The 19,161-nt window shown below is 39.3% G+C and overlaps 1 protein-coding gene across 6 annotated transcripts; it reads right to left on the bottom strand.

Moving 5' to 3' along the window:
* Window positions 1-417: 417 nt before the first annotated feature.
* Window positions 418-9,715, bottom strand: mybl2a (v-myb avian myeloblastosis viral oncogene homolog-like 2a). 6 transcript variants are annotated; one of them, XM_034088018.1, is made up of 14 exons: window positions 9,559-9,715; window positions 9,360-9,413; window positions 9,082-9,141; window positions 7,925-8,027; window positions 7,583-7,654; window positions 7,283-7,375; window positions 6,951-7,171; window positions 6,665-6,785; window positions 5,286-5,339; window positions 4,835-5,061; window positions 3,843-4,545; window positions 2,824-3,066; window positions 2,225-2,425; window positions 418-2,057 (listed from the first exon to the last, which is right to left on the bottom strand). In XM_034088018.1, exons 2-14 carry the CDS (start codon window positions 9,368-9,370, stop codon window positions 1,455-1,457), a joined length of 2,712 nt encoding a protein of 903 aa, XP_033943909.1. In that variant the 5' UTR covers window positions 9,371-9,413; window positions 9,559-9,715; the 3' UTR covers window positions 418-1,454. The 6 variants fall into 6 exon arrangements, with proteins under 6 accessions (XP_033943909.1, XP_033943912.1, XP_033943913.1 ...); XM_034088021.1 differs by having other exon boundaries at window positions 9,360-9,410; XM_034088022.1 differs by lacking the exon at window positions 9,082-9,141.
* Between the last annotated feature and the right edge of the window lie 9,446 nt (window positions 9,716-19,161).

Genomic DNA, 19,161 nt, shown 5'->3' with positions numbered 1-19,161 from the left:
TATTGATATAATTGATCAAAGGTTGCTAATCAAAAAGAACATATCCACTTTTATACCTTACCTCTAAATGACATGATAATGCATTACCTTCTTACCATGAATACCCTAGATTGTATATATAAAACGTATAAATTATCCATTAAAATATTTGATAAATGTTTAAATTACAGCAGAAATGAAAATGTAATTTTAATGGACATTTCCAAAAGCCTTCTTGGTATTAAAATAATTTCTTTGACTTTTGGTTGATAGATTTCATTCTACCTAAAGTCGGGGGCGCTGGGGATAAATCACTCAAAATTAAATGATCAACTATCGCCTTTTAGAGTGACAGTTCCCAGGTCATTACAAAATTAAGTTATATTGTTACTGAAATGCAGAAAGTGGCAGTAGAAATGGACGTGAGGAACAGGAAACTGAAGAGAACATAGCTTTATTATTTCATAACAATGATATGTCCAAGTGGAGATATGCAAAATCACAGGATTTAAGTTCACACTGGTGTTATTATTGGTACAATATGGACAATCATCGCTGCAATAAATCAGTTGGCTGTCATTCAATGTGAACTTTAGTTTGTTTAAAAGCATACCTGTTAAATAATATCCCTGCCAGTTACAGAATTATCTTTCCCATTGATCCCCCATCACAAGTTACAATTCAGTTAAGATCAGAAACAGTTCATCAACAAGACTCTTGAGAAAACATTTAATTAAGGGCACCTTTCAAGCATCGCTGACCAAACAGAAAAATATAAACAATTTGAGAGACTAAGAAAATAGGCTTCCTACAAAAAGTTTGTTCAATGTACTGCCAGGTGACCAAATACACAGTAGATCTGCACTTGCTGTACAGCATAACAAACAAATAAATAACAAGGAAGGGACAAAAATGGATTCCAAAAATGTAGAATATGCACTGTACATTTTGCCTTAGGGTACTGAGAAGCCATGCATGCTGATTTACCTGCCTAGAGCAATTATTATCCAATTGCTGCATACACAGAAACACACACTGATGTTAGAGTTGTGATTTGAAGCAATGTTATTGAGTGTAGCATCTTTTTTTTAACAATTTCAGGAAGACATTTTTTACAGGGTAAATTATGCTCAAGTCAATACTGTTGGAATGCAGTCGAGCTGCTTTATGTGAAGAGCAAAGAAGTTGCATTTCACTCTATCCACTAGCAGAGGAATTGTTTGTGCTGTATTACATTATATTGCTATTTTAACCAAAGAGATCCTCAAGCTACTCTTTGTCAATATACTTTTAGTATATTATATATTGCTGCTGTTGACTACTGCTGCGATGTTCAAATGATGCTGAATTCAGTTGGTTTAATCCTGTGTTTTGAAGAAATTAATTTGAGGGGGATACCTTCATTTTCTTAAAGCATAGTATGTAGGATCAGCGTTGGAGGACAGAATAACCAGACCCAATTGTCACATAACCAATCAGTGTTTAGTTACCCCACTGGGCTTTTTACCAGTCTTGGTCTTTAAAGAGTTTTTGTATAGAAGCAGTCTCTCTGTGGTGTGAGATGGCAGGCGGCTCCTCTTGGCTCTTACGATGCACGCTGCCATGGGACACAGTCGATCGAAGCCCCCCGAGGTGGCCGGCACTGCCAGCAGGTTCTTGGTGATTCTCTGAAGCAGAGGAAACCGAGTGGCAGATTTCCAGAACAAGACGCTGGAGTTGCTTTCCCACAGCGGTTCTGATAGGTACACATCGAGCTCTGATGTCTTCATGCTCTTTGCAGCCGGCTGGAGGAAGTTGAAGATGGACTTACGCTTGAGGTTGTTCCCGCTGAGTCCGTCGGAGTTGTTGTCGTCGGAGCTGCCACTAGATACCTCCATCGTCACGCTGTCTTGGCTCTTCTCTTCGCCATTCTGCTGGTTGACCTCTTTGCTTGTCTGGTCTTTATCTGCCTCAACAGGGGGAGATGCTGAGGCCCCCATGCTTTCCACTGCGGCTTCCACAATGGTGCGCGCCAGATGCTTTGGTGGTGGCGATAGGAAACCCGTGTTGTCCACCTCCTGTTTGGCATCAGGAAACGGCTGAGAAAAAAACATTCAAGCGAGGATGAGAGTTCAGATTCTGGGTGCAGATCCTCAGAGGAGTAACCGAGAGCTCAATATAAACACTTCCATTCAAATGTACAAGATGCCATTTGATCATGCAATACATAAGAGCAAAACATAAAAGCACTGTTTTAATTCAATACCTGCAGTTTGATCCTCGGGTCGAGCACAGCAGCTATTATCATGTCCTTCTGTTGAATCATGGACTGGAAGTGTGTGTGGAGGCCAGTGCGCAGGGCCTTGTTGAAGTGGGTGTAGTTGGTGACGAGGCTCTCCAGAGCCTTATCAAGGCCGATGAGGGAAGGTATGATGAAAGAAAAAGTCACTCCATTTCCTTGCAGTACCTGGTTAAGAAGAAGCAAAAAGGAAATTATCTCACATAATCTTTTACTGACAACACTACTGTATTTCCATACATGTACATAATATTTCTAAAAAGGTATCTTATACTTAAATCTGGGCTGAATGTACTATGAATGATAGTAGATATTAAAAAGATAGTAAGTTTCAATGCGTATTCCTTAATATTTCTTCTTAAGCCGTCTGCATCATTATTTGCCACCATTTCAGAAATAAATTACAACAAGAAAGTGAAGGAAACTGGAAATGCAAGTATAAATAGGAAAGGATTTTTGACCAAATGGCTGAAGTAATGTTCAGGTTTTAAAAAAAACTATTTATTAAGTGCAATTTATTATGAAATATGATCCAACACATCCATGAAATCTACTTTCTCTTTTACCTGCAAGGCCTCCTCAAAAGGCTCAAGAAGACCCAGGATGTCAATCACTTGCTCCCTCTTGGCCATGACCAGAGGCGGGACACTGGCTGTGTCGTTGGCCTCTATGCGAGCCTGAGCTAAGAGCGTCATGATGGCGCTCCAGGTGGACTCCTGCACCATGCGCCGTAAAGACAGCATCATGGAGTTCCAGCGACAGCTACTGGAGGAAGGGCACAGGGACACGTTGCACTCCTTCATCAAAACCTAAACAAATAAAAAGATTCAAAACAAGTTAAAAAAAATTATAAATCAGGAAAGTATACTCTCTCGGTTGCTGCAAACAAAAACATTTCAGATCTCAGATAGAATTTATAATATGTATAACAGTAATGTTTGTATAAGCTGTCTCACCTCAAATAGCACATTTAGCTGATATTAGCATTTTTGCCAGACATTGTCTTATCAGTGAACAAGATGACATTGGCCAATGTTTATCCGTTTGTCACATCAACTTTGCACCGGCTAAATATTGTTTATTTATTTGCCTTTGATTTGGACAGCAGCTGCCACACCCAGCTAGCGTAAATGGTATTGGCATAAACATCACTATTTGCCCAGAATGTTCCAATGCGTGCCTGCTTTAAATACTCAATATATCTGATGTCAGTAAACTAAAATAACCATATAACAAAATCCTACTTCTTGATAATTTTGGTTTATAAATGTTTCTATACACCAGCAAGAAAAAAAGAAAATGAATCCTTCATATCATGTACAAGCTTTTTCATAAAAAAAATCTGATTAAACCTAAATGATGTAGGACAATACATTTGAAAGGTTTAATACACAGAATAGACCTAATGAACACATAATTTCAACAAGACACACTGCAGGTACTACCTCATCTTTGGATGTAAATTCTCTGAAACCCGAAAAACTGATTTGGTTACAGAAATATGTACCGTTATATATATAATAATAATAATAATAATAATAATAATACAGGGTAAATTACACTTGCAAGACTTAATTTCTCCTACCTCGCTCCAGTAGGCGCTGCTCCTAAAAAAAGCCACCACGTTGTGGACCTGGGAGATTACATTTTCCACAACCCTGGAGTTCTGCAGTGCCTCTTTAATCACAAGCTGCAATGTATGGGCCACACAGGTGGCACTGTTCCCAATCTGTAGCTCTGAAAAAGGGGATTCTGTTCCAGGCATCTGGTTCGACAGGAATGACACCATCTCGTCTCCATCTGGTTCTCCCCTGCTGGATGAGCACATGATCTTATAGTCGCAGAACAAACTGTTCCCAGCCAGGGTTTCTTTGGCCTGGTTGGCGAGGACGTAGCCGATGCTGCGAGGAAATATGCCGTAGCTCAGCAGAACACCTTCAAGCTCCCTGGCCACAGCCGTGCTGAGGTTTTTGTGGCTGAGGTGGCGGAAGGCCACAATGGGACGGCGGATCTGCCAGGACTCACTGACAAAGTGGAGCTGCACCACGACTATGGGATCCTCCACTGGATGGGCATCATCCCCTGCCCATAGGTCAAAGGTCACATGAATGGCGCTCTCACCATCTTTGGATTTGGCAAGGCAAGCTTTAAGGTCACGAATGAGCTGAGGCTTGATGGTTCTCTCCACATCATCATAGAGTTGTAGGCCCATGACACGCTGGGACAGCTTGTTGCATTCAGGCCGGACGGTACTCACGAAGGACCTGAAGCCTGCACCTTCAATAAAACTGTGGGGAATAAAGTGAAGGAACATTGGTATAGTGCATTTTAAATAATGGATGAAATGCATTAACATGACTATTGGTTGGATGTGTATATTTAAGTCAATTTGCTATGCCCAACAGATTAGAAAATGTGTATTCTGATGCGGTAATTCAAAGTCAGGGGACACATATAACATGAACTACAGAAGGTAGACCCACGAAAGGATTTATCTGACTTGGGAAAGTAAACTTAGTTTAACAAACTAACAAATCCAGCAAGGACACTGTATCAGCCACTAGCGCTACAATTCACCTGAGTGGCAGCATGTCCTCCGCGATCATCCTCAGTGCTGCAGTCACAAACTGTTTCTGGTCCACTGGCGCAGGTGCCGGAGCAGCACTTGAGCTCGAGCTGGGACTGGAACTTGAACTGTGGGGTAAGGAGGGACTCATGGATCCTACAGTCTGTGTAAGCGGAGCGGGCGTCTTCGGTCTGACATTCTTCTGACACTCCTGCTTCTTTTCTTTCTCTGGCCTTATCTGCAGAAAGAAAAAAAACAAGCTTGGCATCTGGAAGCATCACTGAAAAAAATATACATTTGATTTGATAACATGCATCCCAGACCACCCATAAAATGTTATCTGGTCATTATTGTCATGGCTCTGTTTGGGAGCTGCTTTATTGTAATGTAACTGAAGTAGCTCTACAACATTGTAATGTCTTTTAAAATATTTTAGAAATGTAATCATCATAAATAGCTTACCACTTTTGGAGTTACTGGTTCAGTGTCTAATACAACGTCACATTTGAAGTCCAACTGTAAAACAATATACGAGTTGAGCACAATAGTGTCTTTGTAGCAAAATATTATAAAATAACCACAAAACACATTTTCCTTCCATAATATGAACAGCCCCAGTGCATGACATTAGGATTTTGGGAGATGGCCCTGTGGGCCATCTAAGCTAATTTACAGATGGCCCTGAGCCCAATAGAGATTGCCCTGAAAAATGCGCGCGGACGAAATGACGCACGAAGGGTTTGGGTTTGGGCCCCCCCCCCCCCCGCACAGAACATTTAGATTTTTGCAGGTCTTAGATGCTATCTGGTGCATTCTCTAGACTGAATTATAAGATGAACCACCACAATATTATATTGTACAATTTCAATTTTATTCTTCATTTCACTTGTTTGTTTGCATGAGTTCTTGTTTGTGTTTGCTCGCTTGCATGCCCTGCATAGCTATAAGAAATACTTAAGTTGTTGGTCAAGACACTTTCCATCTGATGAAGGCAAATGCCTTCCCAGATGTAAAAAAGTAGAAAACATTACATTCAGTTATAACTGCCAAAACAAACATTATTTACACTATTATGGCCCCTGTTAAACATGTTTGTAATGTTATCTACTGTTAGTCTGGGAGACCTAGAGTGTACACTGGCCAGCTTATTAGAAATTAAGAATTGGTAAGAAGAGGTCGAAACCACCCTGAAATAACTGCTTTATACAATTATTAATTACAAACTAATTGAAACATTGTAATACACTGACTTTAAATGATTTGATCGTTAGGTATTCAGCATCAGAATCCGTAACAAATTGAAATTCCCGCGAAAATGTGGTTGCATTCGGTTCATTGTCCGGGTAGTATTCATTGTATAGAAATCGTATTGACCTGGCCAGCCAGAACATTGCGAAGTTGATCGAACGAATTCCTCCGGAAGCTGACCGAGCAGCGCCCGAGCAGCAGTCGAGAGGAGCCGAGCGCATCCGCGAAGCACACAAAATGGCGACGTCCATGAAGAAAGACGGGTTGACCGACTTTTGGCAACTTTTTCCAACCGATTTGACCGCTGTCAGGCACTGACACATCTCCACAATTGCCCGATCAGGCAACCAGCAGGTGAGGCTTCATTCACCGAGCTAAATACTAGATTGCCTCGGGCCATCGGGCAGTCGTTAATGTCGAGCCCTGATCCCACATAATGTTAGAGTATATAAGTAATCATTAAATATTATAGAAATGTAAATTCAAATGTTCCCCCTAAGAAATTATTGAGAAAAAAAAACATGAAAATGGCTGTGAAAGTTGAAAAACGATAAGCCTTTTATAGTATGTGCTAAACTTAATAAGTACTGTACCTCTCCTTCAACAAAGTGCTGAATATCAAGGGAAATGCTGTCAGCTAGGTCTTTGTACAAGCCCAACTCTACTTTCCGCTTGATGGTGGAGTTCCAGCGATTTTTCACAGAATTGTCTGTCCTGCAAGAGGAACCAACAAATATAAATTAAAAAGTCTTGGTGAAAAACAAAACGGGCTGAAACTTTCTTACATGCACTTCTTTAGTTTATGAATCATGCATTTAAAATGTCGGTCATTTCTCTTTTTATAAACTTCAGCAAATCCATAACAGCTACTCAACCCACCTTCCAGGAAGCAGCCTGGCAATCTCAGCCCACCGGTTTCCCAAGATGGTGTGGGCTTTGTGGATGATGAGGTCTTCTTCATCGGTCCATAAGCTCTTTTTGATAAGTGGGTCGAGGTGGTTGTGCCAGCGCTCACGGCACCGTTTCCCCAAACGTCCCTTCAGGTGCCCGGCAATCAAAGACCACTGTTTGTTGCCGTACTTGCCCACCAGCTCTACTATCTGTCAAGAGAAAGTCAATATGTTAACACAGGAGTAAAAGGTGAGATGCGACATTGTTTACAACAAACTGGTCTTAAGTCTGTTTCAGATGTTCTGTGTCGTTTTTTTTACCATTTCATCTTCCTCTTTGGTCCAGAAGCCCTTGACTAAATCAGGATCCAGGTGCTTTTTCCAGCGGTGCACACAATCAGATTCTGTCCGCCCCTGCCAAAGTAAAAGCCAATTTGTTTTAGGGAAAAACAGTTGAATTATTTAAGAGGAAAATCAAAAAAGTAAATCAACTTGATTGGTTAGTATTTTTCTTTTTTAAATGTTCACAACCTGATAGACAGACACAATGCTGCAAGACACCTGGCTGATCATTAATAATTTTCTCTCACAGGATTGATTGCGTTTCCGCTAAATACTTACTGGTAAAAAAATTGCCATGGTTTTCCAATCTTTTGTTCCAAAATTGTTGATCAGGATTTTGAGATTTTCCTCCTGCACACAAGAGAAAATCTGTTCAGATACAGTACCATTTTAAAGTAATTTTAAAAACTGATAACTTTTGCCAGTAGCTACGGAACAAACTCATCCATAAAAACATATGTGACAACATTTCTTAAGCATGAGTTTGCACAACTGCCCCAGTTCAAGCCATTGAAGCTATGATAGCAAAATAAAGGAAATAATAGTATGTTGCTCCAGATAATGTAATCAGATGAATGTCTGATATATAGACATCAGGATCAAAGCCCTCTTTGTACTCACTTCTTCCTGAGTCCATTTGACTTTACACTTCGAACCATCCTTCTGGTCAGCTGCGTCCGAGTCAGTGTCAATGCACTTATTACTATCCCCTTCTTCGTCCATGCTGCAACCACAGAAAAACAGAAATGTAAACATGTATAACTGGGTTTCAATATATGACGATTATTAATAGTGACAATAGCATAGCAATCACTATCTACTGTCTCTCAAGTGATCATTGATATCAACATATGATATGACATACTTGATATGGACTTTATATTGGTGCAATTGAGTTTGAATGTCAATTTTAGAAATTAAAATTCATATCATGTTGCATTGGTGTACCATAATATGTTTCAGAAGCAGATGCAGAAACAGATATGTCACTGCAAGAAAGCATCAAAGTCTATGGTAAAAACAACTTATGCAATACAAATCTTGAAGTGATAAATCTGCCACTGTTTATCAAAGGTTGTGAAGTTTGCAGAGATGTTGAATTGGACTGCATTATAGAGGCGTTTCTGCAGCTTTGTGACTCACATTTAAACCATTAGAAACGCATAATGTCCCGTTTTACTCTTCTATTCTTTACCATTGAAAAAAGAAAACCGAGTTGCTATTACTGCTTTGAAAACAGGCATTTGCAATTACATTTTTCATATACAAAATACAAATAACAAACTACTTTTTGTTGCCTAGCTTGTAAATGTTCCCTCTGTTGAAAGCTTGTGTTTTTCTTTTTCCCCGTCCTACAACATTTTCAACACGCAAGCATGTTGTGCTGCACAGAATCGTGATAGCGTCCGTAGACAAGTTAACAGAATCTGTTAAACCAAACAGTTACTCTCGACTTACATACACATCGTTGTCATTTATATCTCAACAGTGCGCTTAGCAACTCTCAAAACAACATTTGGACAAATAAGCCAAAAATGGTATTTCAACCAATTAACTTATAACAAAACTTGACTCTAACTTCAAGCTAGCTAACTTGGCTACATAGTATCATGAGCACGCTTTAGGAAACGTTGACTGTTACTTAAGTAGGGCGCCTCTAGCGGGGCATCGTGTACGCAAATGCACACTTTTTAGTGGCGAACAAATAAGGAGTTTGAGATGATAACAATGGAGAAAGTTAGCTGACATTACAGTAGGGATAACAAATGCATGCCTACCTAAATTCCAGACTGTGCAACTGCTTCTGGAAAACAGCCGGGTCCAGCTTTTCCAGCTCACTACCACGACACAACAGAACATAGGACATGAAAGAGAGGAAACACTCGTCTCACTCACACTCTCATATAATGCAGCAATGTAGCCACTTGATGTACAGCTGTATCGATGGTTACATTATAATTACAGCTGTGAGACATGTCTACCAGGCGAACTGTATAAACACACTTCATATTATTTATTTTTTATTTAATGCAACGTTAACGTCTCCCACACTTACCCGCGCGACATCCCTCCTCTGTCTCTGCTGGCAGACTGGAGCTCTCAACTGCTGCTGAAATAGTTTAACAGAAACTAAAACAAACCGTAGTTTGGGGGAAAAGCAACCTCAAACAACACACGCTTGATTAAATACGTGTTAGTTATTCAAATACAGACACACATAAAGAACGTATGGTCTTGTATCTGTAGAAATTTACCCGGGAGTCCGGGCTGTGGAGCAGGCGATGTGTTCAAGAACAACACTGCTATACAATCACCCCGGAAACCATGTGAGGGACGGTTTGGTTCCAACCGGCGCAAACGGCTAACGGCTGCTGTTGCTGTGCAGGCTCTGCTTCTCGACATGCTGTTTCCTCTCCAACATTAACGTTTATAAATCACTTTAAAAGCATACCAGTGTCAATACAGCCTTCAGAAAAAGTCATACTTACTCGTTTATAAGGACAACACAAGATAAAACATGATAGTGTTCCACCACAATAGCAACATTAGCCTCTTTACAAAATCTGGTTAATTATGCTAGGCTAGGCTACACGTCACGTTGCTTTAAGTAAATCAGGCGTAATTCGATTTATTTTCAGCTTTTTTTGCTGAAATGACACTGCTATGTTATCATAGTTTATAATGTTAACGACAGACGTACATTGTTCAACTTTGACTTGTTCAGTTTGTCTGTTTCACATCACCATCCATTGCAGTCTTAACAGTGTTGCCAAGCAACTGTTGGTTACTCAAAGCAAATGTAACTAATGCTTACTATTACACAATGCCGCCTCACAAAATAATGGAGGAAACTATGAAGTTATTTAACAACACAAACAACAATTGGAAGTTCAGCTTAAAGTTTGAAGGCTAAATTCGTCAGGCAGAGAAACATGAATACAAAAAAAACACATGCAGCAACAACAAGCAATGTTTGTCCAACACATGATGTTCATTAAATTATCTTTGATTTAATATGTTTAAATAGGCCTACATGATTTATAAGGTAAATGAAAACTATTGTCTTGTAATTCCTCTAGTTTAACAGAGATAGACCTACTGCTTCTCTTCTACGCTAGGCTAGTTAGCTTTTAGTCAGTTCGTTTTTTACTCATTTGTAATCTGATAATACTCCCCTTCCTCTTGTATGCAGTAAAATAAATACAATTGCTAATAGAGGACTCAAGAAAAAAGGCTAATTTTAAGTTAAAAGTTATAGAATGATCACCCCGGTGTGACAGTACTCTTCAAAGGGTTCACGAAATACTACTCTTATTGTTTACATTTTGGGTTACTTAGTGTTACTTCATGTAAGGCTAATAAAAATGACACGGCTAAGACTGTAATGCTATGCTAACTAACGTGCTTGCTACTAGCTAGGTAGCTAACTTGATCCAGCCAGCCACTCCTGGTCCTTTCATCAGACGGGAAGCGAAAGAACGAGCAAGACCCATTGCTGGTATGATAACAACCTGGTACTAAGCACACAGGCATCTTGTTAAAGTTATCGTATCTTAGCTAGGCCTATCTCTTATATTTAGCAGAGGAAAACAATTGTGACATCAGTTATGACATCACTTACGCGACTCTGGGATTTGTAGTCTTTCTAGTTGCGTATTTTTCATAGTCTTATATTAAGATTGATTAATTATATAAAATAAGTTTTCTCTCTCCATTGACTTCAATACATATTTTTTCCGAAATAAGGTCCCATGGACTGGAAGTAGATGGGCGTGACTTCGCCACTCCTACTAACCTATCATCAGCTAGCACAAACCAGCTAGCATTACCCAGGGCCCTAGACTCCTAGAGATACTAACACTGGTCATTCCAGAATTGGAGGACATTTCATGTCCCCCATATAAAAATCTAATAATCCATGCCCAAAATGCTAAAACATGCACTTGTTGTGTTAAACATACTTGTCTTGAGACAAAATGTATATAAAGTTGTAGAAAAAGTGGTTTCAAAATATTATTTAAATTTTCAAATCGCTCTCGAACATATGGAAGCCCATTTCCGCCACTTGAAAAAAATAAAATCCCCATGAAAAGTCATAATTATGAGATAAAAAAGTCGAAATTATGAGATAAAAAGTCATAATTATGAGATAAGAAAGTCGAAATTATGAGATAAAAAGTCATAATAATGAGATAAAAAGTCATAATTATGAGATAAGAAAGTCGAAATTATGAGATAAAAAGTCATAATAATGAGATAAAAAGTCATAATTATGAGATAAGAAAGTCGAAATTATGAGATAAAAAGTCATAATAATGAGATAAAAAGTCATAATTATGAGATAAGAAAGTCGAAATAATGAGATAAAAAGTCATAATAATGAGATAAAAAGTCATAATAATGAGATAAAAAGTCATAATTATGAGATAAAAAGTCATAATAATGAGATAAAAAGTCATAATTATGAGATAAGAAGTGCGCATGCGCTGCAGTGGCGCTGTCTTTAAAGGTCCCTTCAACACCTTGCTGCTCTCCACCATGCAAACAGCATCTATCTAGTCCTAAATAAGGTAACTATTACAGGTGACTTTTGTAAATGTTAGATGTTACATATAGCCTATATTGCAGCTAAACTACAACAATGCAGTTCATAGCTTTGACATTACCCGTTATGAACTATAATATATATGCCTATAGTTTTGTGGTAACGTTCATGCCACTAATGACAATAGTGTAGGCATACTGCTGCTGTGAGTTGCTCTAACTCTAACCCGTGAACGTTACCACAAAACTATAGGCATATATATTATATTCATAACAGGTAATGTCAAAGCTATGAACTGCATTGTTGTAGTGTAGCTGCAATATAGGCTATATTTAACATCTAACATTTACAAAAGTCACCTGTAATAGTTACCTTATTTAGGACTAGATGCTAGGGATGTGCATCATACGTTGCCACGATACGATACATTAACGATACATTTGAAACACCAGGTGATACGATACGATACGATTCACCCCTGTTGCGATACAGTTCGATACGATTTGATTCAATATTATGCGATACGATGCGATTCAACACAATGCAAAAATAATGATACTTCAATTTGGTACGACAGAGGATTTTTGTTTTATTCCTTATATGCAGCAAATCATAAATTAACAAAAAAGTGCTTTACATATTTGGTACTGCACCTCCCATCATGCAGTTTATTTTTTTAACTTTAAAAGCTCTCCAGAGTAGGCTACAGTACAATTGTATAACACCTCACAGTTAAACAATGTAAGGATGCATTGCTCATGATTAACAATGTGCAAATAACAGCTACCATAGTGCAATGCCCATACAGCTGCCAGCCTGATGTGCTTAACACTCATTCATAGGCTGACTCACCAGTGAGCAGAAAGCAGTGGGTTCTATAGGAACAATAAAGAATACAAATAACCTTTCACAAACAGGTATTTCATAACTGCTTACAGTAAGGAAGACATTTAAATTATTATTGACCGTCACAGGCTGCTGTAAACTAAACACCACTCTCTCTGACCGAACACCTCACTGAGTGATTTAACTCATATGTCTAACTTTCAGGTTTCTCTTTTCAGCCGCAGACCCCATGTCGCCTCTTTATGTGCGTCGCTAAGTTCCTCGTACTACGTGTGTACTTTAAAGCGGCTCGGCATCGTTTACAATTTGCGAGCGATTTTTCAAGTTGACTGTAGTATATAGTGCCGCGCACATATACCATCAGGACGTTACTGATGGGGTGCGGCTGCGGAGTGATACTGTGTGTATGCAAGCCCGCATCTAGGACGGATCTATGTATCATGGCTGTAGACCTGTTGAGTAATAAAGATACCTCATACAAAGGTCTACGGATACCGTATTACTCTCCATGACCTGCGGTCAACTATATAGCATAAAAGGACTATTACACCGTCTTTCTTGAACAATCCGAAGTGTTGCCAAACGTTTGATTTGTAGGTATTTTTCGGTGCGCTGTGTTTCTCTTTCTCCTCAACTTCCGTGTGTGTTGATAACTGAGACTCTCGGCCTCGGGCGAAGCAAATATCCAAATCAAAGATCGTCTCTGCTGAGCGTTGACAGGATGAGGGGATTTTATATGAATGAATCGGTTTTTTACCGATGCAAAGACGCTACGCAATCGATGCATCGCGAGTTCAACCCGGTTCAACCCAAACTGTAGCCGATGTGCACTCTTTCAACCGGTGCACTCGCATCTTGAACGTTTATGCCGATGCGAATCGGTGAATCTTAACATCTCTACTAGATGCCGTTTGCATGGTGGAGAGCAGCAAGGTGATGAAGGGACCTTTGAAGACAGCGCCACTGCAGCGCATGCGCACTTCTTATCTCATAATAATGACTTTTTATCTCATTATTATGACTTTTTATCTCATAATTATGACTTTTTATCTCATTATTATGACTTTTTATCTCATTATTTCGACTTTCTTATCTCATTATTATGACTTTTTATCTCATAATTATGACTTTTTATCTCATTATTTCGACTTTCTTATCTCATTATTATGACTTTTTATCTCATTATTATGACTTTTTATCTCAGAATTTCGACTTTCTTATCTCATAATTATGACTTTTTATCTCATTATTTCGACTTTTTTATCTCATAATTATGACTTTTCATGGGGATTTTATTTTTTTCAAGTGGCGGAAATGGGCTTCCATACGAACATCCCCTAAAATGGCATTTTTCTCTTGTCCCCGCTTCTTGGTGACCAACTTGCATGTCAAATATAACATTTAAAATAGGGATTTTATTTACTTTTTTCGGTATTATTCTAATGATATATGTCTCTTGTAATGGTAAAATCAATTTGTTAAATCATAAACATATTTTAGATAACAGTAATTTTGCACAGAAGGTGTGTCCCTCAACATGCGTTCAACCCTGTTACCCAAACCTTTTTAGATTGGCACAGGAAGTGAAAAAACTGTAAATCAGATGACACAGTGGAAGTGACATCAGCAAGCTATGTGCTCGTGCCATGGGTAGACCAAAACTAAGTCCTCTCTTTTATTTTTCATATTTTTACAATCTTTTCAGTCTTAAAAGAGTGTGGCACTCTGGCCACTCAACCCTGTTACTGATATTATCAGAATAAAGCATATTCATTTAAAAGTTATCTTTCTTGCATTAGATCAGGGTTGCCAACTTTGGGTACCTGGCTGGAGTGAGATTTTGATATCATGGGTTTAATTACACATATGCGCACTAAATGACTGCTATCGTGTCAGCAGCGGGACCTTAGCATATAGGATATAGGATATATATACAATATATACAAATACACAAAATTGGACACAGACTATAAAGGGCACAAAGTTTCATTCACTAATGAAAGTCAAACACATGTTTGTTTCCACTGTTTTATTGTGTGCCTGTCGCGATAAGCAATTAATTGACTTATCGTACGATAAATAAAAATGAACTCGATACATTTCCATTTACATGAGGATGTGACTAGCGGTTCGAAAGGATGTACTTCAATTATTATTATATATTATCATTATGTCAGGGGTCTAAAATGGTCATACAATGGTGCCGACAATATTATTGTTTATCGCAATAATTTCCTGGAAAATGTATCCAACAAAATTAATTATCGTGAGAGGCCTGTACATGAAACACACACACAAACAAATCTACAGACTTACTCCAAACTGCCAAATATATTAATTAACACACTCTATTTTGGCCTAGTAGAACAATAAGCAGCAGACTTTTACTTTTTTATCATTTCTACTGGATCTTAGATCTGCGCTTGCGCAATACGGGTCGGCAGTTGCCAGAGAGTATTTTTGTTGGGTAATCTATGGTAGGGCTAGCTAACCCATACAGTGGTGGGGTGAAGTCAGTATTTGCAATGTAATTACATACACGCTCCCCCTTGACAGTGAAACGCCACGTGTGAGGTTTAGATTATTTCCCTGTCTCAATCCAAATTGAACTGTATGAAATAAAAAGGCACATTTGTCTTGTAGTGAATAAAAAGGGCGACCTGGAGCCAATCCTGCAATTTACCCACAGGTGAAAGAGTTGACATGCTGAAAGCCCAACCCCTGTAGGGGGGTCTGGGGGGATTCTCCCCCAGGAGATTTTTTGAAATACTAACATAAAATACACATTCTGGTACTCTCTTGAGAAGAAAAATAAATACATCTATTACTACACGACATATTTAAACAAATGAATGCCATTTTAGTTTTTTGTTACTTTGTTCTGAAAGCTGAACCTGCTGCTCCTCACAGAGAGAAGAGGGAAGAAGCTGTGTTCATTACTTTACATTGTGGATAAGGGTTGATAGCCCCCATTGTTCTGTGTGTCAACATGAAAGACAGCCCACACACCTATCAATCATCAAACCGTGGGGTCTTATTACATTACGTGTTGATATGTATCGATGTAGAGATGTACTACAGCAAAAGTATTCTCCGTCAGGACTTCGTGCAACAACACCACGCCGTTATCTTGATTCTGATTGGCCAGAAGACATTATCAAAGATGTTCTATTGAGAAGACGATCACTACCTGACAAAAGTTTTCAAACCCGTTTCTAGTCTTCGGTATTCTTGTTTTTGGCGTGAGAATAGTTTGGGGAGAGTGAGAGCGTGAGATTGAGAGTGAAAGCGTGTGTCACACGCCAGATGCGTGAGAGTTGGCAACCCTGTTAGATATACAAGTTTGTCCTTACCTTGAAAGTAGCATGACATGCTACATCTAGCAATACTTCCTGAGGTTAAAGCTCAAATTAGCATTGATTTTCAACCCTGTTTCTTTCAACACTGTTACTATAATTAGAGTAACAGGGGTAATTCTTCATTGGAAAATATTAATTTGATGCCTAGCTGGGAAAATCACTTTTTTTGATGGTTTATTATCTCCATCCATCTTCTCCCGCTTATCCGTGGTCGGGTCGCGGGGGTAGCAGTTCCAGCAGAGAGCCCCAAACTTTCTTTTCCCTGGCGACATCAACCAGCTCTAACTGGGGGATCCCAAGGCGCTCCCAGGCCAGCGAAGAGATATAATCCCTCCACCTGGTCCGAAATCTACCCCTTGGTCTCTCTCTTCCCAGCTGGACGTGCCTGGAACACCTCCCTAGGGAGGCGCCCGGGTGGCATCCTAACTAGGTGCCCGAACCACCTCAACTGGCTCCTTTCGACGCGAAGGAGGAGCGGCTCAACTCCGAGTCCCTCCCTGATGACCGAACTTCTCACTTTATCCCTAAGGGAGACATCAGCCATGTATCCGCGATCTCGTTCTTTCGGTCTTGGCCCATCCTTCATGACCATAGGTGAGGGTAGGAACGAAAATGGCCCGGTAGACAGAGAGCTTTGCCTTCTGGCTCAGCTCCCTTTTCGTCACAACGGTGCGGTAAAGCGACTGCGCTCCCGCTGCTCCGATTCTCCGGCCCATCTCACGCTCCATTGTTCCCTCACTCGAGAACAAGACCCCGAGATACTTGAACTCCTTCACTTATTATCTGTTTTTCCTAAATACATAAAAAAATAAAATAAAAGGTTCATTTTTCAAAAATGTTGGTGTCTAAATTGTCCTCCAATTCTGGAATGATAGATACTTAGTATCTCTAGGGCTCTGGCATTACCTAGCTAGCTCGTGTGCTTTGTTTTTGTACCTCTTTCTTTTCTTTTCTTTATTCTGTTTTGTAAATGGTCAAAAACTATTGGAATCCTGTTGCCCATATAATTTGATCATAATGAAAATGTCTAAAACTATGTATTATATGTTAAGTATACTGTATGTATACTGTATTGTTGCTGTGGTCCTGGATCATAAGTCCTGGATGGAGATCCTCGTGGATTCATCTTCCTATTATACACACATGCATTTCCAAACATTTGGACTACCTATGTTGCAAATGTATTATCTTTTCAATTTACACACGGCATCTATTGCACGTCTGTCCGTCCTGGGAGAGGGATCCCTCCTCTGTTGCTCTCCCTGAGGTTTCTCCCATTTTCCCCTTTAAACTGTGGGTTTTCTCCGGAAGTTTTTCCTTGTACGATGTGAGGGTCTAAGGACAGAGGGTGTCGTATTGTCATACTGATATTCTGTATAAACTGTGAAGTCCACTGAGAAAAATGTAACATTTGTGATATTGGGCTATATAAATAAACATTGATTGATTGATTGATGTGACACACACTTCCACTTACATAAAAAACAGAGGTCGACTCCACATTCATTTGAATGATTCCTTTCCATCTGTGTGTCTATCACCCTGATCATGTGTTTCTCATTTTGACCACTAAGTGGTACAGTTGTACAGTAACCTATTGTGAGCTGTTCATATGTTGTTCTCACTGGTGGACAGGTGTGTCTCTGGGAGTTAATAATTGACCCATTGGATCACTCTGGATACTTTAAATTAATAAGTCTCTGCTGGTTATGGTGGACACTTATTTTTCAGTTATTATGCAGAGATAAAACACAAGAGAAGCAATAAAACAGATAAGAGAGCAAAGAAAACAAGACCAAACAGCCATAACAAAAGGGACGTTAATATACCAACACATTCCTCTTTAAAGATTTCTTGAAATTCTCTTTTATATAAAATATTATCCAAAAATCTTCAATTTTGCTCATGCATTTTATTTATTTCCCCTCTCGTGCTTGGTCTTTTGTTTAATTTTGTTTTACTTTTAACTGCCTCTATTTTGGTCCTGACCTTGCTTTGATCATGTCATTGGTATGATATATTTTCCAATCTTTGGTTAATTTATTTATAAAGAAGGATACTATGTCCCTATGACATGTTATAAATTAGATGTGTGATTTGTATTGTGACTTTGAAGTGTTTGCGCTGTCATTAATGTTTTCCCTGCTGATGAATCAGAGTTGGTAACCATTAATCAGATGATAGCATAAATAGCATAATATTTGCAGAGCTGAAGTGTGAAAAGTTTGTGGAATGTAACAAGTTGCGAGCAAAGAGGACTTTGAGCAATTTTGCAGTTACCCTTTAATCCTAGAGTTACCTCCTTCAAGTTGCACAATATTCTCTGTTCAAATCTGGTTGAATCTGACCTGTTCGAAAGTATCGAAACAGTTTATCAGAAGTAAAAACTCTCTTTAAATATTCGGTACCATGAAGTATACCCGAAATGTAGCAAAATTGATTAACAATAAAAACAGGTCAATTAAATAAACATTACATTGCATTTAGCTGACACTTTTATCCAAAGCGACTTACAATAAGTGCATTCGACCAAGAAGATACAAACTAGAAGAAAACAGAATCATATAATTACATCAAGTGTCATAGAGCCAAAACATTTCAACTGCTACTCAACTGGCTTTAGATAAGCCAGTCCTTTGTTAGTAAGTGTTTTGTTAGTCATTTTATTGCTCGAAGTGGAGTCGAAAGAGATGAGTATTCAGTCTGCGCCGGAAGATGTGTAAGCTTTCTGCTGTCCTAATGTCAATGGGGAGCTCATTCCACCATTTTGAGCCAGGACAGCAAACCGACGTGTTTTTGCTGATGGGAACTTGGGTCCCCCTCGTAGTGCAGGTGCTGCGAGCCATTTGGCCGATGCAGAGCGGAGTGTACGTGCTGGGGTGTACAGTTTAACTGGATGTAGGAAGAGCCAGATCCATTCGCAGCATGGTACGCTAGTACCAGTGTCTTGAAGTGGATTCTAGCAGTTACTGGAAGCCAGTGAAGCGAGCGGAGGAGTGGTGTGGTGTGGGAGAATTTAGGAAGGTTGAAACCCAGACGAGCCGCTGCATTCTGGATGAGCTGCAGAGGTTGGATGGCACATGCAGGTAGACCAGCCAGGAGGGAGT

This window comes from Pseudochaenichthys georgianus, chromosome 7, assembly GCF_902827115.2.
Source record: "Pseudochaenichthys georgianus chromosome 7, fPseGeo1.2, whole genome shotgun sequence".
Taxonomy (NCBI): domain Eukaryota; kingdom Metazoa; phylum Chordata; class Actinopteri; order Perciformes; family Channichthyidae; genus Pseudochaenichthys; species Pseudochaenichthys georgianus.
This window is presented reverse-complemented; position numbering and strand designations above follow the sequence as displayed.